Here is a 24,506-nt window from a genome sequence, read left to right on the forward strand (position 1 = left end):
ATATCTGGTTGTATGCATGTGGAAAATCTTGACCAAGATTTTAAGAAGTGGCTAGTGATTTGGGGGGTACTTTTTTCTTTGGATGCCCAACACAAGACTCTTAGAAGGTGAGAGCTCAGCACTTTCAGAAAGGCAGACTCCTTCTAGGTGTCTCAATGTGGACACCCAAACTCAAGGCTCACTTAAAATCTTGGCTTTGAATTTGAATAAAGGCTTGGGTTCTGCAAGGTCTTTAAGCACACACGTAACTCTTAGCATCTAAATAGGCCCATTGAGTTAGAGGGAGTACTTGTGGTTTAGTTATGCACGTGTTTAGTACCTTGCTGAATGGGGGCTTTAATGAACTCAGTAATTGGACAATATATTGTTTGAATATGTTTAGAGCTTCAAAAGAGATGTTCCATAATGCTGTTGTCTCAAATGAAACTTTGGCTTTTATCCTGCAATATAATAACCATCCATTGACCTTCACATCTGCACTTTCTGTTCCATTTATTCCTGTACTGAAAGCAATTATGTAAGGCTTCAGATCAGTCACCACTGCTGGGACTTCATTTACAGTCAGGACCAGTTGATATAAGGAGCAAATTCACAATGAATTAGAACGGATCACCGCTGCTTCTAATCCCTTCCTGGAATCGCCCTGTTTCCTCTTCCTGTTAATGGGACGTTCCTGGAATGGTGGAACTAAGATGAGGGGGGAAAAGTCCCACATTAAAACTGCCTGACTGGCTCCACAGGGGAAAATCATGGAACCACTGTGCTGAAACAGAAACAAGTGCGCCTCTTAAACTAGTTTAACAAAGGCACAGGAGGGAGAAATTGTTCACGTTCCCATAGGAGGAAGCTGTCAATAGTTTCTCGCACCTGCTGGACATCGACTTCAGTCACAGCACTACCTTGTGCTCTCATGGTGATGTAAACTCCACCATGGAGTTGTTCCAGGGATGCACACCGAATGAGTGGTATATGACACTCTCTAAACTACAGCAGTAAATGTAAGCATTTAAAAAGCAAATCAAAGGATTATGACGTGTTGCTGTAGAATGGTGGTTGACACATACGCCCCACCAAGCTGCGAGTAAAGCCTTAAGGTAGGGAGACAAGAAGGGATTCTAGAGAGAGCCCCTTCACCTCCTGAGGGGCATGGAGAAAGGGTTGGGTTCAGGCTGCCCTCCATGTTGTTCCTCTCAGGACAGGGAATATGCCGGAGCTCGGTGGCCTAGTGCCATGTTCTCTGATTCTTCATGCCCGTGTGACTCAACTGATGTTTGGGTGGCACTGAGAATGGAATTTGGATTCTGAGGGAGAACTCTGTTGCCTGATGGTGAGTTCTGCAGGGGGAAAAATGGCCCTGCCCTGCCGCAAAAGTGACTGATAGCCTCCATAGAATAAATGAGGGGGGAGGTCTCCTAAAAAAGACTGAGTGGACAACTTGTGTCCTGCTGGGTGAAGCATTCTGAATTGATACTGATGGTCCTGTGTCTCTTTGGTAACCAGCTGGACCCAGTACTTGCCATGTACCTTCATTTTTTACTCCGTTTGCCCTCTGTCTGATACGCTTTGCCTGTACTGTCGGTCTTCAATCTCTCAGCAGCACCAGGCTTTCTGCCCTAGTCATTAAATGTCTCCTACTGCAGTGTATATGCTAAATGCATGGTTGCTGACTCTCACAATATTTGGTGTGTTTTCATAAAGTCCCAGCTCCTTCAGGCAAGCAGTAACATGAAAATCTCACTTCAAGCTTTAATTTTTTTTTCTTAAGTTTATAGCTCCCACGGGTTTGGAGAAAGCTTGGAAATGGGGCCCGAAGGTACCCAAGAGGGTTAAAAACCAGAAGGCAAATAAGATTATTTTTAAATCGTGTTGTGGTGTTTTTAGAAGACCAGTCTCGTGATTTTTGGAGCCTGGCACGTGCTGTTTTGAAAAAAGTTTGGGGTTCGCAATACCACGAATGTTCTAACCGTGGGTAAGCCAAGCATGTATGTCATGTAGACGAGCATTCTGCCTGGGTGAAGGGGTTCCCTAAACTCGGTGGGGCCCAATTCTGCTCCCGCTGAAGTCCAGGGGCTCAACCACGCAGATCTCTTTGCAAGCTTGAGTCAGTAACGTGTTACACACTCAAATCTAGTCCACAAGCACAGAGTGTTCTCACTATAAAGGCATAATTTATTATAACACAGTGTCGGTCAAATGGGAATACAGAATTTAAAACATACAAAGTGCTTATGTATTTTTGAGCCTCGTTGACATGTTCTCTGTAACAGCAGCAAGACGTATCCGAGTGCCATCCTATGAAGCAGGATTTGCAACTTCTTCGTTTGCAGGCAACAAATATTTCAACTTGAGAATGATTATATTACTTCATGTGAACTTTGCTACAAATAGAAATGCATGACCAGCATTTAAAAGCAACGCAGCCGTCAAGTGATTTCCTTTTAAAGGGTATTATATACACTGTAAAACAAATCCATATAAATACATACACACACACACACACACACACAATCCATTGCACAAAAATATTATTCTAAATCACTTAAAAAAATCTATATTTCCCTTGTGAGCAGATCTTCTTCTGTATTTAAATAAAAACTACAGGCATTTATCCTCTCCTAACGTGCATTAAAAAATAAGTTGCGCTTGAACTATGATCAAGGTTATAATAAAATAGACATTAAAAAGAAGTCACAAATAAATAGTAATAAAGGCTTAATTACATTAAAAAGTCACCTTTTCCTTAAGGCTAAACTTTTGAGGGTCAAATTCTGCCAGCAAATGTATGTACGTGCCTTGACATGCATTGGAAGGAGAATTTGACCCCTTGCTGTTTGAAAATGATCACATACGTTCAAATGCTGGCTAAAACATTAACTGTTGAGTGGTTCTTGGGCTGGTGGGTTTCAAAGCGCTTGCATTTCTCTTGCCCTCGTGTGGAACCATAGCCCCGAATATGTCCTCATGGTATCGCTTTTGGCTCTGTAAAAATCAGAGACACAGAACAAAAACATCAGTCTGGCTTCCCATTATTTAACAAACTGGCTGCTCGTTTTTCAGTTCGTTTGGGTTTGTTCTACTGACTAGTGATGGTGAACTTTTGGTGATGAGAAAAAAAATCCTACAAGCTCAAGGATAAGCTGAACGTTGTAACTCTTGTCACTTTGCACCATTCCAACAGCACAAGGCAGCCCCCAGAGCAGGTCTAGTGTCTGTGTGCAGTGTTCGTTCCCTTCTCAAATTCACTGCCCGTCCCCTTTGGGCCAACAGAGCCTGACAATGTTGAGGTTCAGGTCATGTTGCAAAGCCACTTTATAGCTATTCATGGGCAAATCCTGCCCCTTTGGCTGTCCAGGGTCAAAGTGGGGCAGGATATTGCAAATCAGTTTAGGGGTAGAATACTGTAATCTATACAAGCACCCTGAGCATTCTCAACAGGTACCTTATATAAATTGAAATAAATCACCTGGCCTTGCATTCTAATTCAGAATGTCTGACAAATTTACGCACACAAATTTGTTTGCTATAATTGTTGCCCTTTCCATTGCATCTCGATAACTACACTGAAGTCTAGTTTAACTCACGCAGGACTCTTTAGCTTCAACCCTGACGGTGGTGAGCATGCACATCTGGCTTCTACACCTACCTTCAGCTGGAAGATGTAGTCTTCAGCCTGTTCCTCCGTCAGCTTCAGTTTCTTTGTGAACATCTCCTTCAAGGTCTGGGAGACGTCCCTGGCCATGCGCACGTCCCCGCAGACATACAAATGCCCTTCATCTTCATGTAAGGCTTGGTGCACTTCTGCCTGCAGCTTGCTTTGAAGAATGTCTTGAACGTAGACCTTAAGGAGGGAGGGGAGAGGGGGAAAAAGTCAAATAAGGTCCACTTAATGCTGTCTGAGATCATGGGTGATCTAGATTTGGAGTAGACTTACACAACCCCATCATGCCATGTTAAGGCTCTGACTCCCTCAGTCCGGTCAAACTATAGTCTGCCCAAGAGCAGAGGGGAGAAATGGCTTTAAGCCACCTTTTATACTACCCTGATCTTGAGGCTGGGCCAGTCCCTTACATAAGTTAGAGCAGCCTGAAGGCTGCTCTAATTTACACCAGCTGTCCACAGCCCCAGTAAACCATTCAGCTAGCTGGGGACTGTCAGGGCCTAGGGGCATGCCAGGCACGCACTCCTATAGCCGCAGTTGGAGAGAGGGTTGCTTAGGTGCCCCAGGTTGCCATCCGACGATTCTGCTCAGCAGGGGCAATTCCCAGAGTGCCTGCTCTGCTGTCTTTCTGGCTGCACCCTTTCGGAGACACATGGCAAAATAAGGAGAGCTGGGCTCAACATCTTCCCCAACAGGTGCAATGTGCAGGTCTGAACTTGTCCGGGGCATTTAGGGCTGGGGTTTTGAACAAGTTTTAGCTTCACAGACAGTTTGCCATCTGAAGCTTGAATTTGGATACGCCTGTTCTCTTCCTTCTAAAGGGCAATAATGTAAAGCTTAGATGGATACACTTTGCTCCTATTGAAGTCAAGGGCAAGATTGGCTCCATTCCTTTGAAGAAAACGGCATTCTTCACTCAGGCACGAGACATAGAAACAAAACATTGAACCCTTTCAAAGGAGAACTTTAAACAGTGCTCAAGCCTTAGCTTGGGGCAGGAGGGGATCTGCATCCCCCTTTCTAGAGGGCAGAAGAATGAAGCTTACTTTAGCTTGGCTGGGTTGCCGGGAGTAGGCTGTGTAGACCTCTTTCAGCACTCCTTTTCTTTTCATTTCTTGAGTTTCTTCTCTGTAGAGATGATCCATGTCTGACTGCCGGCAGCCGAACAACAATGTCATGCCGCTGCCTTTAATTCCTGAAACCAACATTGGAAAGTTAGCCCAATTACCTGCAATTACAATGGCAACAGAGGGCCCCGTTGTCTCAGCAGCTAGTCATGCAAGGACAGGAGCCTCTTTTCCAACCAGCTTTTACCACTGTGTATGTATGAAAGAGCGAGCGAGTAAGGTTCTGCTTTAAGCATCTGCAGCATCATTTAACAGTACAAAATGTCACTGGCAGAAGCTCAGCTTGTCTTTATAAGACCAGGCAGGAACACCGCAAAATTCCGGTTGCTTGTTGAAAAGGGTTGTAAGATCACAAAGAACCTTCTCTCTATGCTACAAGCCCCTGTGAAAGAGGCAGAGATGTTTGTGGTCTGCTCTCTGCTATCAGGCATCCCAAAGAGGATGGGAAGGAGGCAGGGCTATTGGGTATTGGTTATTGGTTGTGTGTGTTTTTTAACGTGAAATCCTTCTCAAAGCTCTTCCTGGGTTGGTGGATGTCTGCAGTGTTCCTTGCTCAGGGCTACCACTTCCAAGCACACATTTTTACAGCATTTGTACATTTTCCCCCTTCCCCCCCACCCGCATCACGCTCTTTCACGTCCACCCACAGCGCCCCACATTGCTGAGTTATGAGGATGAATTCCATGCGGCTTGTATGTCAAGTTAGTGAAAACAGCATCATGCAATTGACATTTCTGGATGAATGGCGTCCCTGGGGGGACAGGGCTCCTCCTGGGGGTAATTCCCACTGTACCTTTCTTTTCTAAGTCATAGAGACGCTGCTGCCAGAAGCTTCTGAATGGAGCAATTCCTGTCCCGGGGCCGATCAGAATGCAGGGCTTGGCGGGGTCCTTCGGAAGCCGGAATCCACTGGCACTGATGTCAATAAAATGCGAGAATGTGGTTAGGAAAACCATCATATGGGGTAAATCCATTCCTACCAAGCTCCCTGAATAATGCTTACCAATTATCTATCGCTAGTGGCCTGAATTTCCACTCTGTTACACTGAAATCAACAGCGTTACACCAGAGTAAATCTGGTGTTTAGAGCGTGGAGAATCAGGCTCTCTATTTTCAAGGCATGGTGAAAAGGCTAATCCTGCCCAGTCCCCTCTGATGTAGGGAAGTGTTATTACCCCTGTTTTGTGGAAGCACACGCATAGGGTCAAGTCACAAAGTGTTGGATGAGGGGTAAAAACTCAGGAGTGTTTGGCCTCCTGATCAATCCATTAGACCATGTTGCCTTGCAATAAGTATGGATATTATTAGAGATTGTTATAACGAAGCTGAACTAAGTACTGATATTTTCCCATTGGCGTGGTACAGGACATGTACGCTCACCTGCGCACAAAGCATGGGACTGTCTCCTGGAGAGCTATCGTATTCAGCCATGTGCTGCAAACACCGTGGTGCAGAGGACCTTGACCATCTAACAGGAGGAAGGGAAAATGCATCTATGAATCCTCCAAAAAAAACCAAAACCAAACCATCAAGTACTTTTTGTAGAAGTTGAACTGATATAAAAACAAATTGGTGTGTAAATAAATTGGTGTCTACTAACTGAAAACCAAAGATTAGCTGCAGGATATTACCAGTCCAACAGTAATGTTCCCTATTTAGACCGCAAATTTTCATTATCCATTTATATTCTGCACGTATCGACTGAGAGCAGCAGTACAATATACACTCTTAGCTAAAATGCTATGTTTTATGCTGTATGGTGGACCCAGTTTACTTAATCATTGTGCCACCTAAATTGCATCGAACCAAAGAATAAATGTAAGTAACAATTACCCCTTGTCCTGTAGTTGACCACTGCAACTGTCAAATGGATCTCTCTGGGCGTCATGTCCCGTGAGGAGCTAATGGAATAGTACCGGGGTTTCAGCAAAGGCAGCTGAGTCAGTAAAAAAGACGTGGAGACTTGGGTGGAAGGAAACTCTTTCAGTACCTCCAAAATGGTGGGGCTGTTGAAAAACTTCCACTTGTTGTACTCTTCTAAACTCTGAAAGCCAAACACAGCCACAAATGTGAAAAAGGAGCTTTGAGTCTCATTGGGGTTAGGAGCATGGATATTTGAAAGGTCACTTATGGAATAAGTTTCAGGCTTGCTTGCTAAGCTAGTGAAGCTAGTAAGATTGCTTGCTAAGCTTCAGATAAAAGGAGACTCCCTCAAACCTTAGTCCGTTTTAGAACGCGACTTAGACTGAGTTGTTTGAAAATGTTGGGATTTTTTTTATTTAATGTCTGGAATTAGAAGCTCTGAAATACGTCCCAGAGGTTGTTTTCGCTGACTGGGCCTGGATGTGGAAGTAGAAGGGGGAGCCTGTTTTTGTTTTTTTCCCAGCCCTATCTTGCCAGACATCCATATGCTCTGATCCTGAAAGCTATTGAGCCGCTGTTGAACTCAACAGATGCTCATCTGGACCTTGAACTTTCAGCTGGTTATTTCCACGTTGAAGATTCATAAATCCCTTCTCTTTGCTTTACCAAACTGTCTGCCAGCGCTCTTGGATAACACCTTCCACTTGATGACTTCAAAATCCTTAACTGAATTAATTCTCACCACCCCGCTGGGGGACAAGGAAGTAGTAGTGTTATACTCTTTCAACAGAGGCCCAAACAGGCTACGTGACCTGTCCAGAATCACTCAGGAAATCTCATACCGTGGGAAGTCTTTCATACAGTATTTCCTGATTCCCACTCCTGGGCTTTAGCCATAAGATCATCCTTCCTATTATCAAGGATGGTCTTGGAATAATGCAGCTTACACAGCAAATGGAAAACAGCTATTCTTCATTATTACATGCATTTCTATAGCCTTCATCACAGCAGTGGAGGGGCATAAGTCAAGTCCAAACACTCACATGACATAAGACTTCCAGTCTGTGTTTGTCTCTTTCCTCTGTTGCCAGCCGGGAGAGTTTTTTTAGCAGATGTTGGGAGGGTGGTGTAGTGACATCAAGGAAATACATCAGGGCTTGGGAAAGTGTACAGGGTGGAATTTTCTTGTCACTTGTCCAGTAGCCACCTGGAAATGTAAGGAACACTTGAGAACACTTTCCAAGGAGTCTGTCAGCTGGAAGTGCTGTGCAGATCTCAATGTAGCTGAAAGGAGACTGCACGCAGTGAACCATGTATCACATCTAGAACATAGACCTCAGTTGAGAGGAATGTCTACTAAGGAAACAAACCTAGTGAAAGATAATATTGTAGGTGATCAACACCAAAAGCTATGGGATAGCAGTGCAAGGAGTTCCTAGAGGAATTTGCTTGTTAAAGGCTGTAATGACACTAAGCTGATTTACACCAGCAGAGGATCTGCCCTTCTGTATATGCACTGAATCACAGATGATGATAGAACACTCCTTTTAAACAAAGGGAACTGTTTAAACAACTGCCTCCCTGCAAAAAGGCTATCATTTAGCAAGCTTCTGCAACAGAGCAGGGAGAGACATGGAAACCTCTTTTAGGAGACTGATTATATGTTATGTAGTAATGAACACCCTGTATCAATTAGCGTAATTACAGTCACTAGCCAGGTTCTGATCTCCGTTACTGTGTCAATCCAGGATCACTCCATTAGCCTTCGTGACGTTACTGTGGATTTTCTTCACTGTGACTGAAATCAGAACCTAGCATCAAAGAATAACTAAAAATTAGGAGTTTACAGAGTAAAACCCTTAGCAGCAACCACTTCTTGCCTAAGAACCGACTCTTCTGTTTTCTGAAGACAACAGAAGAACCCAATGAATACATATTTTGATTTAATGCATTTCGGTGAACTTTTTTGCTTTAAAAGAAAACTCTTGCGGTGGTTTATGGAAAATATCTGTAAAACATCCATTGCCCTGGAGTTGCAGTACAGCCAACTTACCATCATTGCAGGTTTCCAGTCTGATGGTCTGATCAGTTGGTGGTGCATCCTTAACGTGCTCAATGATGCCACTGACTAATTCTGGCTGGTTGCCTGGAAAAATCCCGACATGTTCTCCCGGCAGATAGTGCACTTCCTGATTAGTCTCACAGGAAAGCTTAAGTAGGATGGTAACACGACTGAAATATAAGAAGATGAGATCTGATGAATCATGGTTATGTTGACAGGATTTCCCTCTGACAGTGCAGAATAATATACTTTCAAAGTGGCAGTCGGCGAGGGTTAATTGGTGTTAATTTATGGAGACTTCTTCAAACCACTGTCTGGTTAAGCCAAGCGTCTTAATCAAAATGAGAGAGGTCTTCAAGATCTGCTGATCAGCATGCAGGAACCCAAATAGATGAGCCACTGGAAAGGTCATGCTGTACCAGTGAAGGCTGAATGGTTTGCCTCGCTAAGCCAGATGACTTCCTGTACGAAGACTGTATTTAGAATGAAGAAGAAAGGGGCTTATTTGAGGATACTGGGAAGTCTTTTATGGATTCTATTTCTAACACGGATATTGTTGTTGGAAATGCCTGTAACTCGTCCTTTTCAGCTTGTTTGTGCATTGTTATGGCTCAATTTGCATGACAGTAAGAATACAAACAAGTTATTTGAGTTTTTGGTTTCAGAGTAGCAGCCGTGTTAGTCTGTATTCGCAAAAAGAAAAGGAGGTCTTGTGGCACCTTAGAGACTAACAAATTTATTTGAGCATAAGCTTGAAATGAGCTGTAGCTCACGAAAGCTTATGCTCAAATAAATTTGTTAGTCTCTAAGGTGCCACACATACTCCTTTTCTTTATTTGAGTTATGGTTTTTTTCCATTCCTTTTTCGCAAAGGGGACACTTTTTTCTGAATTAACTAGCAATTCACATTGGATTTGGTGAATTCATCAGGGAAAAGGTTTCTGTCAGATTCCACGTTTAGTGTCAAAATGCTTTGTGGTGTTTGCCTGTTTAGAGTAATGGTGTGAAATTCAAATCTCCTTCTCAAACACCTACAAGGTCAGCCATGCTTGGATCTCAGGATTTTTTTAAACTTCTAGCAAAAACAAATATTAAAATACCTAAAAGATCTAGGTGCCATACCTGGATTTTAAACTTTGCAGATTCTGCCTGAACTTGAGCGTCATGGGAATCACATCTTTTGCATGTATGTTTCCAAGTGCTGTGGGGTGGGGGGAAAGAGGCCACAGTTAATCTAAGTTTTATTGATTCAATTTATTTTAGATGTCGTCATGTAATTGTGGAAAAGACCTGAGCTGCTTTTGACCCAGGGCACCTCCAGCTTTTTTAGTAGTTAATTGCCCTACGATAAATGCTATGGTGAGGAGCAAGTATGAGAACCTATATAGACAACCGTATTTAGAGAACACACTGCACCGCTGTTTGTGTTCCTTCTATGACAGAAAATCGTTCAATCCTTGGCCTTTCTGCTGAGGCTGACAACATGGCTTCCAGCTGAGGTGTTTTTTGTGATGTCTTATCGAACTTAAAATAAGAGACCATGTATTATCCCATCTAAATCAGGGCCTTGCTGCTTCTACCAACTTGGTGGAACATCAGATCTATCATCCTGCATTGTCAGAGCTGATCTCATTCCTACATCATAGAATATCAGGGTTGGAAGGGACCTCAGGAGATCATCTTGTCCAACCCCCTGCTCAAAGCAGAACCAATCCTCAATTTTTGCCCCAGATCGCTAAATGGCCCCCTCAAGGATTGAACTCACAACCCTGGGTTTAGCAGGCCAATGCTCAAACCACTGAGCTATCCCACCCCCCACAATTCCTCCTTAAAACCTGAGCATGTGAGATGCAGAATAGGTACAGAGAGAGAAAGAGAAGGTACCTTTACTCAAGTCCAAAGGCTGGGAGTCATATGCTATCCTGTAATTCTTGGGATTCCAGGTTTCATTTGAGGTGTACACCTTGGGTAACTGAATATTGTTTTTTCCACGGATGTCAAAAGTCTCACAGGCAGTCTTTTTTTAAAAAATAAAAAAAAATAAATCTTCAGATTATTCATGTTAAAACTTGCCATTTTTAGTGTTCGCTGATAATATTGTGCAGCATCTACCTCAAACAATACAAATTAATAATAATAATAATCATAGTAATTATATCAAGTAGAGTGCCTGGACCAGATTTTGATTTCACTTATTCCGAATGTGAATAGATTTCTTCACTGACTTTAATGGGGTTACTGCCAATCTACACCAGTCTAACAGAGATAGGATCTGGTTAGAAAAACTGTTAGGGCTGATTTCTGCCCCCCTGTGTAGCCTACCACACAAGTAGTCCCATTGAAATGGAACTATACGCAAGGTGGCAGAACTGGGCTCTTGGAAATCAGACAGTGTCCCAAATCACTCCTGAACTTCGGGGAGTTAAAAATCCAAACCTAGATGTAGATCCTCCACTCTTGCAAATGGTTCCTGTCATTATAATGAACTGAACCAAAACCCTGGATCCAAAGCGACATCCCCAACATGTTGTGGAATTGAAATCCAGATCTGAAGTGGGCAGTTGGGTCCCATCATTAATGGTAGCTGTGTGTTGTATGTAGCTCTTATCCCCCAAGTTTCTTTACAGGGGCAATTTAGCTGGTGGAGAGCCAGGAAAAAAATAGATGCAGCTGGGACAGCTATTATATACCATAGTTACCTTGAATGCATTAACTGCCCAGGTGCGAAAGGCTTCTTCCTGCCCATTAAGTTCATCCCCTTCTCCTGTTTGGGTGAGTGGAGAGGCGCCTAGCTGTGCAAGCTTTTGGTCAATGGCATGAGCGAAGGCACAAAACTCTGGATACATGGTTGACCCCAGGCCAAATACAGCATATCTGCAGAAAGAGACATAGATGAGTCTTGGAGGGATCAAGTTAGTGCTCCTCCTTGAACAGCATGATCAATTAAAGGCAATAGATATGATCAGATGCAAATTAGAGGCTTTATTACCTGAATTTTTTGCTCAGCTGTTTCAGAGTGAACAGGGCATTCTTCAGTTTCTGTATAAAATAAATAAAATGTTTCATGTTGCACAAATACTTTTATTTTACATTATCTGTAGGGTAAGGTCAGATTCAAAGATCTCCCCATTGGGTTTGATGGGCTTTGGATCAGACTCTAACACAGATTTCTCTGTTAAATTTACCTTTCCATTGCCTGGAGAGTCACCATTTCCAAAAGTGCTGGTCACCACTAGAAGGAGGGTTTCTTTTTCCAGGTCACTGAGCTTGTACTCATCCATGCAGAGGACCTGGAAGAGACCAAGTGCATAAGATATTGCTATGGGGCAAAAATGAGGACCAGCTTTCGAGAGCTACGGTCTTGTCAGGTCACTGCTGACCCAACCTGGGCGGTAGCATGAGCTAGCATACAGGGCAGTGGCCATGAGTTCTGTTAATTGCTCTGCCACTGCGTGACTTTGCTCAAGTCACTTCACCTCTCATTTTACCACCGCATGTCTGTCTTTTCTAGTTCGACTGTGAGGCCTAGATCCTTTGAAATCAATGGAAGTTAGGTACCTTTGGAGATCTGGGCCTGAGTTCTCAGGGAAGGGACTCTGTGTTTGTACCTGTCTAGCATCTAGAAATATGGGGCCCCACTCTCAGCTGTGTCCTCTGAGCTGTACATATAGTAATAAATCCTCACTATGGATTGAGTGAACAATCAGCAGCAATGACCTGGTTGACCTACAGCAGCAATGACCTGGTTGAAGGTGAAGTGTGAAGCTTCACCAAGTTAGCATAGAGCCCTCTGACGCAGGTAGGAACCGATGCAATAAATGTCGTACTCTACTGTGAGAATTTGTCACTTATCCGAATTGCATGACTTCAGGTGTTAGATAGGAATTCGTGCTGCAGTTGTAGTATCAGGATATTTCACTGACTGATGCCATTAAATGGGTGTCAAAGAGGATGGAAAATAGTGTTTCCTATTGCAACAATAGTCCGTGACTAACAAAGAATGAGTTGCAAGGTACACCAAAAATACACTCTGGCCAGAGCTTGCATTCCTTGGCTATTCAAAATGTCCAGGGAATGTTTGTGACATCTTGTAGACGCTGGTAGTGCTGAGTCTTCTAACTCTTGTTCTCCAGTGGGTAAAGATTTCTCTCCTTGCTGCATAAAGGTGCAAGGGAGGTTTCAGGGAAAGGGACAGACTCTTACCTTGGTATTGAAGGCGCAATTGAACAAGGCGCACAGGTTGTTGGCCAGTGTCTCAGATTTCCCAGTCTCGGTTGCATAGATCACTGTTGCCTTGGTCCTGGCTGCCATCGTTTTCCGCACCAATGCAGCTGCAAAGAACGCAGCCCTGGGAAAAGTCATATGCAGTTTGTCATTTATTCACCAAAACGTTCTGACCTGATTTACAAAAATACAGGGAAAGGCTGACTTGGAGGATGGCCTGGGGCATTCTCCAGGGGAGTATATTTGAGATTGGCCTAAACAAACATTTCAGATTTGAACAGTATCAAATTGTGGGTAGTCTGGGTCCAGACCCAAGTGATTCAATTGCCCCTGATTGCTGTAATGAGACAAACCAAAAACCTGGAAGTGGAGTGCCTCTACCCTAACTTTGGGATGGGATAGATTGGCTCTTCATGGTTCAATCCCATATAATATTTAAGATTTTTATCTGGGAACCTTACTTTGCCAAAACTCTGAACTTGATCTCCCTTTTCTTTGGCCTGCGTTTCTCATCGTGCCAGACATGTGTTTTCCAAGCCTCCACCTGGAAAAAGACATAAGATACAGGTCTGAGATCTTAAAAGAATATGTACACAATTTCTTTGACGCCGATCAAGTCGTCCCTTGAAACAGTCAGATTACTTTGGGAATCTACATCTAGGGTCCATTCTGCAAATCCAAGCCTGCTCCCATCCACTTCACAAATGCAGGGTCAGCCTCTCTGTTGTGTCCAACTGCATTTTAATGACCATTTGGTAGTATACTGCTAATGATATTTCTTAACAGAAACTGCTGGCCTTATTTCCCTTCCCCCCACCCCCCAACATTAGAAACCCTGCGATTACGGTATGTCGCCATGAGCTAATTTTACTTCACAGTCACCACGACTGGCAGTTAGTGCGAATGACAGTGTTTTTAGTTCAGGCAGCATATTGACTGCTTACTTATTTGCATTATTGTTGTGTGTAGGAGCCCCAGTCATAGACCAGAACCCCGTGGTGTGAAGTGCCGTATGACCCCTGGACAGGATGGACCTCTTGTGCTGTGTTTTTTTTAAGTTGTCTGCTGAGATCATTCGGTGGCCCTTACCTGGTAATAGTAGAAAGGTGTGAGGACATAGTTCAGCATCTCCTGGTGAAACACTGGGGTAATGCTGCCTGATATCGGAGGCACGAGCCAGACCCAGTCGGCTGGGCACCCTCCTCGAAGGCGGTACTCGTTCTGCATGTACTTCATGAAAGACTCTGCCGCGGAGTGGTGATCCATGATGGTGACGTTTTGTTTCTAAAAGAGTTGGGTAGAGAAGTCCATAAGCTGATTGTGACTCGTGTCATGGAGCTTCACAAATAGGTGCAATAACATCTAAGGGGTTTATATCGTGTCCATCACAGTGGTTCCCAAGTGGGCTTTATGGTACCTTCTGCTTTTCTCCCTGCACTGGTTATATATAGAAGGCTTTTTCCGGGTGGAATACATACTAAGGGGACCTCATGCCTTACTCAGAAGCATCCAGCGCTAACAGTCATTTGAGGCTGGCACTGTACTAGATGGACCCTTGACTTGCTCAGCTGCAGCGCGCTTTATAGTCCCGAAGATCACCGTTTTCCCCCCCTGCGGTTTATCGCCCCAGCATCGGGCGAGCAAGTTAAACAATGCCTCTGATTCATTTGCCCACCCTTTGACTTGTTTTGGCTTCAACAAGTGTCCTTGGAAACCAAGCTGTTAATCAAATGGTGCTTTTTAGCACCTAACTAGGAAGTTAGACTGTGATGATTGAACCTTTTCCACAACATCCCACCCCATCCCGTTTTTAACTGGCAGCCAGGGGAAGAATGGCTGCCACATACACACTGCTGAAAATAAATGGCCTAGTGTAAATCAGGAGCAATTACACTGGAGTCCGATTGCTGTAAACCTGTTGCAAGGGAGAGGAGAATCAGGCCCAGGGTGTGTGTTGTCTCTTCGTATATCTGTCACTGACTTACTTGGAAACTATGAAGCACGGCCACGTTAACCTCTATCACCGCTCGATCTTTCCATAATGAGGAAAGTTTGTTGGTTTCCAGACCCATCCTTCTCCCTACTTCCTACATGTGGGAAAAAAAGAGGAAAAAACAAATTTAATCCTCAGGACAAAAATCTGGGTCAAAATTTGGGAGCGGTGTGTGTGGGGGGTTCTCACTGGGTTATATGGTATGAAAGGGGAGCTGTCCCCTATTATTATTTGTATTGTTGTTGCATCTGGACACTCCAGGCATGTGCTAGGAACCCAATGTGCTAGGTGCTGTGCAAAGACAGCCCCTACCCCAAAGAGCTTACAGTATTAAAGAAACAACCACCCCTTCACATGCGACACTAATAACATGAGTGTAGTAAAGCAGAAAGAGTTTTTAATTTGCCTTTGCCATTAACGACTCTTTCCTAATCACCACTAGTTCTCCCACCATTGCTGCTCCCAATGGAGCTGAACTAGCAACAGTGAGATGGTTAAGAAAGCACTTGGTTGAGACAAGGCCCCAGAGTCCTGCCCCAACCTGCACAGGGCTCAGTGTAAAACCTGGTGCTCTCCCTGGCCTCTTCTATGCAGATTCACTAAAAACCCTCTCGACAGTTACCTGCAGGATATTGTAGCGCTGTACGTCACAGAAGTCTCGCACGCCTATCTCCGTCCCCATGTACCAGCCATTAAAGGGGCAAGCTGTAAATTCCAGGCCCCCCACTTCAAGCAGCATATTGGCGACCGCTGGCAGCGCGTACCACTTCAAATCGAGTTCCTTAAACCATTCATACCTTTTTTAAAGAAACATTTTGAACCGTTAGTTAAGAACCCTCCCCTGTGGTCTCCTTCTGAGCACAACCCATGCCAATCAGGGAATAGATAGGAACAATCCTGTCTGTAACTCAGCAGTGCAGCACGGGGTTGCAAAAGTTCACAAATTTTTCACTAGCCATGTGAAAATCAAGAATTCCTTGCTGAGGAAACTGGTGCATAACCTCAAAGAATGTTTGAGCTCTTTGCAGTCTCTTCACAAAATAAACAAGACAAGAAAAATAATAGAGAGAGAAACTGACTAAATTATTTGCTCATCGCTAATCACTACAAGCTATTTGGCAAATGCTATAGTAGGTAACACAGTACAGGACTTCTGCAAAGAGAGCAAGAGGGTAGAGCAGGAAATGAAACCTACAATAACCAGATCTTCTGCTGGTGTAAATCAGCATAACTCCACTGAAGGCAACAGAGTAACATTCATTTATAACAACTGAGGAGCTGGCCCTATATAATGGCCCCTCTCATGAGTCGCCAGCAGGGTTTCAACCTTCAACCCCAAAGCACAGACCTGTACCACTAGATTTTAAGGAATAAGTCTATTAGCTGGTAGCCTTTGTAAGTAGACTGCTGTCCTCAATGAGCTGCTTGGGCCCTGATTCAGCAGAGCACTTAAGCACCTGCTTGACCTGGAGTCACTTCAGTAGGACTTCTTGCATGTTTGATATTAAGGCCCCAATTCAGGCCAGTCCTTAACTTTCATGGGCATAAGTTCCATTCACTTGAATTGGACATGACTCTAATGCAACATAAGCATGTGCTCATGTCCCGACTAGCAGTGCTTTCTTGAATCAGGATGCAAGTGCTTTGCTGAACAGTGTTGGTCTTGCTTAAATGCTTGGGTGAATCAGGGGCTTGTTGAGGGCAAGAAGACCCATACCCTACAAATGTATTACAATAGCACTCAACTGCACACTTTTTAAAAGCAATGTACTTTTGACTGACTATGACTAAAACAGAGATGAGAACTCCCAAATACTTCCTGCAAAAATGCTATTATCCTACATTTGTTTCAATGTAACGTAGCTGCCTTAACATACATTTTTATCTCTTTGGTTAATTCAACATAATTTCACCTGAACAAAGAACTAATAAAGGAACCTGCCACAGGTCACAAGCTAATAAACTGGGCCTAACAATAGCCTAGTAGTCAAGGTACGGCACAGATACGATTATCTAAATCCAGCATGCTTACTTTGGATGTTCCATTGACACTTCAAGGACAAGTTCTGGCGGCAGTTCAAATATTTCTGGGTCTTGGCCGTTTGCTTGGAGAATCAGTGGAATGACATCAAAGCGGCCATATTTGGGCTTCCACCCAAGCTCGATGCACAACTGTAAGTGAAGAAAGTGGGTTTTGTTTTGTTTTTTTTCCATGGGTTTGAAGACAAAAACATGTTAACTCTTTACATGCTGTCTAATGTTAAAAACTACCTTCCCCCATCCCAATAAAGCCATGCTGTGTTTGAGTAGGGCTCCACTGTATGCCCAGATTGAGGGGTACTACATAAATTGCCTCACCCCAGAGGTAGGCCTAGGAGGCAGCGTGCCTTTGAGACAACCTTGCTCTGGAATGGAGGGAGTAATTTACTGCAGGACTATAATAGCAATAAATTGCAGGCCCCCCCGCAATGCTAGGTAAGATGTGCTGGTTGGTGCATTGGAGCCAAGGCTCCACCCATTCCTTTCGCCCACCCTCATTCCTCCCTCCTGCTCCAGAAAGGTACAGAACAAAAAGTGTCCACTAAGCACAATGAAAGTCTTCCATTGACCTTAATGGGAGTTTGATCAGATCTGTGGAGTATTTTTGACCAATTGAATATAGAGGGCCACATAACAAGGTACCTACATCAATCAGATAGATGAATATCTAAAATCTGTTAGATGAGCTAGATAAGAGGGATGGTGAGTTCTGTTTCAACACTTACCTGTGTAAACTCCACAGTAGCTGGGTCTCCCAAGATGGAGCCATCTGGCATTTGGTACCCAGCATATCGGATGAGCTGGCTGTTCCACAAACGGAAATCATGTTTCCCATCAGTCCTCTGAGGGAAGACAGTGATGGCCGATCTACCCAGAGAGATTAACTCCCATTAAAACACAGCAAGTCATATGCTTCTGGATTATTTTTTAAAATTATTCCTGCTAATTTACATTTTGTAAACAAATTAAAAACCCAGCAAAAACCCCTCGTTTTCCAGGGACTGTGCAACTTACAAACCTTCAAGAAATGATGATACAGGATAAAGGAGGGAATTAAGGCTGGAGACGGGGGGACCAAAACTTCTAGACACTCCAGAGTTTTTGGGGTGGTGGTGGGGATTCTGAATGTAAACCCAGATCTGGATCCAAAGACTGGTGTTTGGAATACCAATGTTGGAATAAAAAAGCACATACCTGATGTTTCCATTGTTTGTGGCGTATTCAAGATGACGACAGATATGTTCAAACATTTCCTTGGCTGTAGTACAGTTACGTGCATCAAACACCTATATGTTCCCAGAAGAAATACAGGAAAAAATTGTTTTAGGAATGATGATTTAGAATTATTTTTCTAATGAAGTTCATTATCCTAATTTAAGGTTAAGGTGCAATGGTTTAGATTAGTATCTGGATACAGGATTTCACTTTTATCTCATCTAAGAAGAGTTCATCTTCATATTTGCTATGTGGGCCCAATAAACATATTTGTGCTTTGCTGTAATGTACAGGAGATGCGTTTCCTCCTGTTGCTTAGCAGATTTTTAATGTGTTTTGAACCATACACAATTATTTGATTTTGTCTCTGGAATGAGGAACCAGTTTGTATTGTCTGAAATACAGGCCGCATCCTCAGCTGGTGTAACTTGGTGTAAGTCTGTTGAAGTCAATGTCACTATGCTGATTTACAGAAGCTGCTGATCTGCCCCTAGATTTCTATAATCAGTAACTCACCTGTAGGTTGGACCATTGTATTCTCCCAATGCATCTCGGAGCATTTCTCCATGCCAGTTTGGTTGCAAAAATGAGTTCATCTTTTGTCAGCTGGTAGGTTCCTGTTTTTTCTATCTCTTCGGTTACTGATTGCATTCGCTGCTGGTGTTCTTCTGGTTGTGGCCTGTAGAATAGGAAAAATCATCAAGAGAAACAATGAGCTGTGCTTTAGGCAGAACTACTTTCATTCACAAAGGTGATTGCAGAAATATCCTCTAGTCACTATGTTGTGGGTCAAGAGGGTGGATGGGTGTAATTGAGGGCAGAATTTAAGCTCTCTGATTATAAGGGGCTCCTCCATGAAGCAGAGGATTTAGACAGACGGGGTTTGCTTTTGCCACAGAATACAGACACAGGCATAGGATTTTCTTAGGCACCTGTGCAAATTGTCATTCGGCACAAATGGATGTTGCAAGAGAATATCCATAGATGGGCTGGCCTCAAGGTTCGATACTTGGAAATGAAAGCGATCTACCCAAAATACACCATCAACGGTGAAAATATTTGCCACCTCTCACAGGCATCAACAAGCCTGTGGCCTAGAGGAAACTGCCACTGTGCGTCTCATCACACCTCTTCCCAAAGTCCCATATTTCTCTATTGTTACAATTGACGACTTAGTATTTTTAAGCAATGGAAAGAAAAGGCTTATCTAAGCGCAGGGCATGAGTGTGGAGGGAGACAGGGCCACTGCTATAACAACTGAGGTCAGATCATAATAGTTCCTTCTGGCCTCCAAATCTCTGAGCTGTCCTTGTTGCGTGTGAATGGCAAATTAATTAACTTATTCAGGAGCAAACAGTACTGGAAATGCAAAGTGTAATGTTTTAACCTTGGTGCAGCTCAGTCCTCTGAGCACTCAGCTCCCATCTCCATGATACTTAATACGTTAATGGAAGCTGCCTTTTTCTGCCTAGCTTCCCATGTTAACTTGTTTAGGAAGATATGGACTTTCCAGGTTTGTATGTTAAAATCCATGAAAGCACTGGAAATCTATGGGTGGGAAAAAATCCTGCATTGGCAGAAGGATGGTGGAGGTGGCCTAATGGATACCTGTCCTCTCTGAGTTCTAATATTTTAATACAAAAGTGTTTCTTTTGAGCAAAGTATGTTGAAAACTCCACACCAAAGAGGAGGTGCTGGGTAGTTCTCTTGGCCTGAGATGCTAACCTCTCAAATTCTTTAGGTTGATAACACAGAAAATGAAGACACAATATTGGGGAAATATTTATCGTGGCACAGACTAACTGGTTTGCTGGCTGATAAATAGGATGAAAATAGCCTGCAGAGTCTGAAAGCACATGTTGAATTTCACCAGGATGAAAGATCAAGGGCAGTGCGTGAGAAGTGTAAATCAGTGTGATCAAAGAGCCAAGTTTCTGACCATGAAAGCTGTTTGTACCTGAGACTGGGGTTTTCAGAAGGGCTCAGGTCTCAGAAATGGAACCAGATTTTACCAGGAGCATTGAGCCGCTTTGAAAATCTGGACACTGAGCTCTTCTGAAAATGTGGCCTTAAGACTCCTAGGGCTGATCACCTTCTCACGTGCCAATGTGGGTCCATTGACTTCAGTGGCGTTACTTATGCTGGTGTGATGAGACAGGAATCAGTACCGTAGATTGAGTTCAGCATCTGGCAGTGGGTTCAACTCCCCTTTGATGTAAATGACACCAGGGCTAAATTTGGCCCATACTTGTGTGTTTGTGCTGCTGGTGTGGGAATTTGTCATCGGTAACAAATGTACATTTTACGGCATTATTAGTTGACAAAGATTGTGATTCTGAAAACATTTATGCATGTATGAGCTTTACTCCCCTGAGTAATCCCATTGATTTCAATGGGATTACTCATGGGAGTTAAGGTAAGCATGTGCGTAAGTGTTTGCTGCATCTGGATCAAACACAAGACCAGAGTCAAACTGGGTCAATGACCCGACCAGGAAAGTGCAATTAAGATGCAATGATGCCAGGAATTTCTGAGAGTGCTTGTTTCTAGCCATGCAATTAAGCAATTGGAAGTTGTTTGGTGTTATGAGATTTCATAATCCCTTGATTACTACAAAGAGTAATTTCTTCTTATAAAGTCACCATGAAAGCAGAACTTTAGCAGACATAAAAGTGCCGTGTGGGCAGCACAAAAAGAGGAAAGGAAGCAGCTATAAAATGAGCTGCAAATCAGTGTCTCCTTTCATAAAAGTTAATGTGGGCCAATTTAAAATAACTAGTGTGTTAAACTCAAAAGCATCTGCATCACCGAAGTAGCTAACTAGGAGACCTAGTGCATGATCCTGTAAAGTGCTGAGTAAGCCCTGGATGTGCTGAGCAGCTTTAATTCCCATTGGCTTCAGGAGTTGCTCAGTATCTTATAGGATCAAACTTTTATTTACTAATTCCTAAGGCCTGGAAATGGTGGCACTTGAGATGGACTCAAATGTTCCAGCGTTTCCCACATGTTCACCCAAAGTGGTGAAATCACCCTCCCTTCTCCATTTTGAGAACTATAGGATACAGCCATCTTTTATGATGCTAGGAAATTTCCCTGAGCATGCTCAGTAAGCCTGATAGGGAGAGAATGAGAAGACGCTGCCACGCTGAATGGCAGCAAGTTGCCTAGAAGGCCAGTAACTTTACAAGAAGCCCTAAACCATGGGAAATGTTGACATAACATGTACCACCCTTGAGCAAAGGGTGCCAGAACACAGAGAGAGGGCATTTAAAACAACGCCAAACTAAAAGCCGTATCCGCATTATAAGGCTGGTCTCAATGGGCGTTACTCCACTCTAGCGCTGTATTAGCTTTCCTTGCTAAGAAACCAGACGTGGAGAGACTTGTTTATACATGGATGTTTGTGGACGGATGGTAACACTGTTTTTAAAAAGAGTCTTCTCTACGCTGCCTATTGATGCATTCGCCTCAGGAGGGTTAAGACAGTTAAAACCAGATTGCACAAAGCACTCAATAAAGTCCATTCTTATATTCACTGAGGAGGGTGGAGACTTACAGGTAATAGTACCTACCATTTCAGCATATTATTAGTACAACTAACTCACTAAGAGCACATAATTCTTGTCCCTTTCTTTGACCGGATGGTGTGTGGTAGGGCAGTTTGCAGCTCACAATGAAAGAATACTAAGAGGCATTCACATCCCATAGATGGAGCAATTAATTCAAGAATGAAGTTAAAATGGCCTTACTCTTTAAGTGAATTGTAGTATTGATTGATGAATTCTATCGCCTGGGGTAAAATCTCTTCCGGTGGGACTGGACTGTCTCTTGGGCCTTTCACCAAGCCTTTGGGGTTCATGAGTGCTCCTTGGCAGGCCTTGGCCTTGCAGTTGAGAACCTGCAAAGACGGAAATGTTAAAAACAATAATGGCACCCCACCAGGGAAAGTTGTCCGTTAAAGTTTCATGGTCTTACCCCTTTTGCTGTCTGGTGCAATGTGTCGTTAAAGCTGGTTCCATTTCCCCAGTTTTTAACTTTTAAATGTCTCGGACACCCAGATATTTGGCTCATGGGTTGGATGCCGTTCTGCGGAGGTTTCTGAGCAAAGAGAAAAAGAAAATACAAATAATCTTTGAATTCATCATGTAACATTAAACCATTGGACTAAATTTATCCCTGGTGTATTTGCCAATCGACAGAGTTTCATCAGGGAAGACTGGGATTTCTCAATGTGTGTTAATTGTGGTGGTCCAAGGGAAACAATGAACTGGATGGTCTTAGAAATAAGACACGCTTGTAAATAAAGGCTTGGACTTTCAAAGGAGACTAAGGGAGTCAGGCACTCAAATCCCACTGGAATAGGAGGTGGGTATCTAACTCCCTTAGGCACACAAAAGTTTTGGGTTGCACAAAATGAACAATTTGGTGACACTGACATGAATTCACAAAACATTTTGGTGTCACTGAATATGGTGGTTCCCTCCCCTCCGCGGGGACAAAAAAATTTCAGCTGAAAAATTTCACTCAGCTGTCACTGCGACCCCTTAGCATCCAGTACCAAAGTTAGAACTAGATTGTCTTCTCTCACTGACCTCTCCTGCAGTTATGGTGCGCGGCATCTCGTCCTGCTTGTTGCTCAGATCATTTAGCTGGGCGGCTTCTTCTTTTGCAAAGCTTTGAAATGAATAAGCAGAATCTGATTTAGTACAAGAGGCTTAGTTTTTAACCCATTGCCGTTTACTCGTGGGGTGAGTAGGCACACAGTGTCTGAAAACAATCCCGACTCAATAAGCCATGTGTTGTCAACTCAGGGGAACTGGAAACAGGTAGCAGGTTGTGGCCACCATTTCCATATTGCTGTGTCCTAGAGTATGAAAGGCTGAGAACCACTACTATAAACTAAACAAAGGAAATGCATCAAGAAGCTACCACTGTGAACTAGTCATAAGAAACAGACAAAGAGAAGGAAAATGTTGAGAAGATCTGTTTTCTCTAGGGAATAGCTGCATGAAGCTTTCAAATAGGCCCAACCTCGCGGCGGGCACGTTAAGCAAATGGCTTTCTTTCTTATGCAGGAAATGAAGGAAGTCCATGCAAAAGGCCTGACTTTTGAACTCTGTTCTTCCTTTGTCATGTGGATGCAAGGTTTGAGAAGACAAGAGCTAGCCTGACAAGAGCTAGCCTGACAATCCTGGAGCAAAAGAGTCCGGTTTTGACTGGCAGTGATGGCCTTTAGATAAATGTCCATCTTAGGGCCAGATGGTGTGTCCTTTGCTCTGACTGGTGAGCGGTGACTCCCGTGGGAGTCAGGTTCAGGATTCTTTATTTCTGATGTAAATAACTTTCACTGATAATAGTGAAAAATGTGGAGCCAGCGAAGGGGGTAGACACCAAACTTTGGAACGTAGGCACCAAAATGGGTGAAATCCTTTGAAATGAGGGACAGTTGAGAAGCGTGCAACCTTATTTTATACACCGTCTTTCGTGAAAACTGTATCCCAAAATGCTTTACAGAGGTAATAATACAATTACAAGGTTAATAAATAACTTTGCCGAAGTCCACAACACACACGTATGTGGATCTAGCCATCCATAGCATGCACCATTATATACTTTATAGAAAACAGAGACAATTAAAAAGAGAAATATGAAAGTTTAAGGCAGGATGTTCTATGTCACAGTGATGTGAGTATGTCTCACAAGGGAAAACTAAAATTTACCTCACCTAGGTCACTTGGCTGCAACTGACACGTAGGAACAGTTATCCCTCAAACTTTGTCCTTTAAAATGATTGCTTTGGCAATTCTTTACTTGTACCTCTGAAATCTCATGGTGCTTTCCCAGGATCTTTTCTTCTTAAAGGAGGGAGAGTGTAGGAAAGCAGTAAGGGTCAAATTGAGAGGAGAGAAATCTTACCCGTGAACTTTCAGGACTGCTTTTTCCACATTATTGTTTATATCCTCCTTGGGGGACGCTTTCCGACCGGTTTGGGGCTTCAATAGGAACTGCCAAGGGCACATCATTTTCGGTCTTTTAATTAGCCTGCTGTTTCCTAGCCCTGAAGTCCTAGTTTAGGTGATGAGGGGTTTCGGCTATGGAAGGAAATAAAAGGAGGTTATACACGGTGCTTGAATTGTAATGAATGCTGGGACTCGAGCAACTTTTTTTATATTCATAACTGATGCACCAAGGCCAGAGGGACCAGGGCTATGAACTGCCAAGCCAAGAGAACTGCTCAGCCCTGGCAAGATCCTGGCACAAATTAAGCACTGGTTATACAGTGCTCAAGGAGGCACCTCCCTCTTCAATCAGATGAGGGAATGC

At 43.4% G+C, this 24,506-nt stretch overlaps 1 protein-coding gene across 1 annotated transcript; it reads right to left on the reverse strand.

Annotated features, from left to right (window-relative positions):
• Positions 1-2,862: 2,862 nt before the first annotated feature.
• NOS2 (nitric oxide synthase 2) lies at positions 2,863-24,205 on the reverse strand. Its single transcript, XM_077836470.1, has 26 exons — positions 24,099-24,205; positions 22,775-22,856; positions 22,158-22,280; positions 21,932-22,080; positions 18,699-18,861; positions 18,162-18,253; positions 17,693-17,834; positions 16,960-17,099; positions 15,550-15,724; positions 14,920-15,021; positions 14,024-14,218; positions 13,396-13,478; positions 12,914-13,058; positions 11,896-12,000; positions 11,700-11,749; positions 11,410-11,584; positions 10,595-10,727; positions 9,833-9,911; positions 8,702-8,880; positions 7,692-7,855; positions 6,619-6,829; positions 6,166-6,253; positions 5,579-5,700; positions 4,705-4,853; positions 3,644-3,838; positions 2,863-2,979 (listed from the first exon to the last, which is right to left on the reverse strand). The coding sequence occupies exons 1-26, from the start codon at positions 24,203-24,205 to the stop codon at positions 2,863-2,865; spliced, it is 3,465 nt and encodes a 1,154-aa protein (XP_077692596.1).
• Between the last annotated feature and the right edge of the window lie 301 nt (positions 24,206-24,506).

The sequence above is a fragment of the Eretmochelys imbricata genome, chromosome 17, assembly GCF_965152235.1.
Source record: "Eretmochelys imbricata isolate rEreImb1 chromosome 17, rEreImb1.hap1, whole genome shotgun sequence".
Taxonomy (NCBI): Eukaryota; Metazoa; Chordata; order Testudines; family Cheloniidae; genus Eretmochelys; species Eretmochelys imbricata.

What these genes read in the sequence shown, in the direction of transcription:
- NOS2 (XM_077836470.1), bottom strand. Translation starts at nt 24,205, where the DNA reads ATGATGTGCCCTTGGCAGTTCCTATTGAAGCCCCAAACCGGTCGGAAA. An exon ending in GCAGTCCTGAAAGTTCACGG is followed by an intron (nt 22,857 to 24,098) that starts GTAAGATTTCTC and finishes TTCATTTCAAAG; the next exon opens with CTTTGCAAAAGAAGAAGCCG. An exon ending in AGCGCTACAATATCCTGCAG is followed by an intron (nt 15,022 to 15,549) that starts GTAACTGTCGAG and finishes TCCCACATGTAG; the next exon opens with GAAGTAGGGAGAAGGATGGG.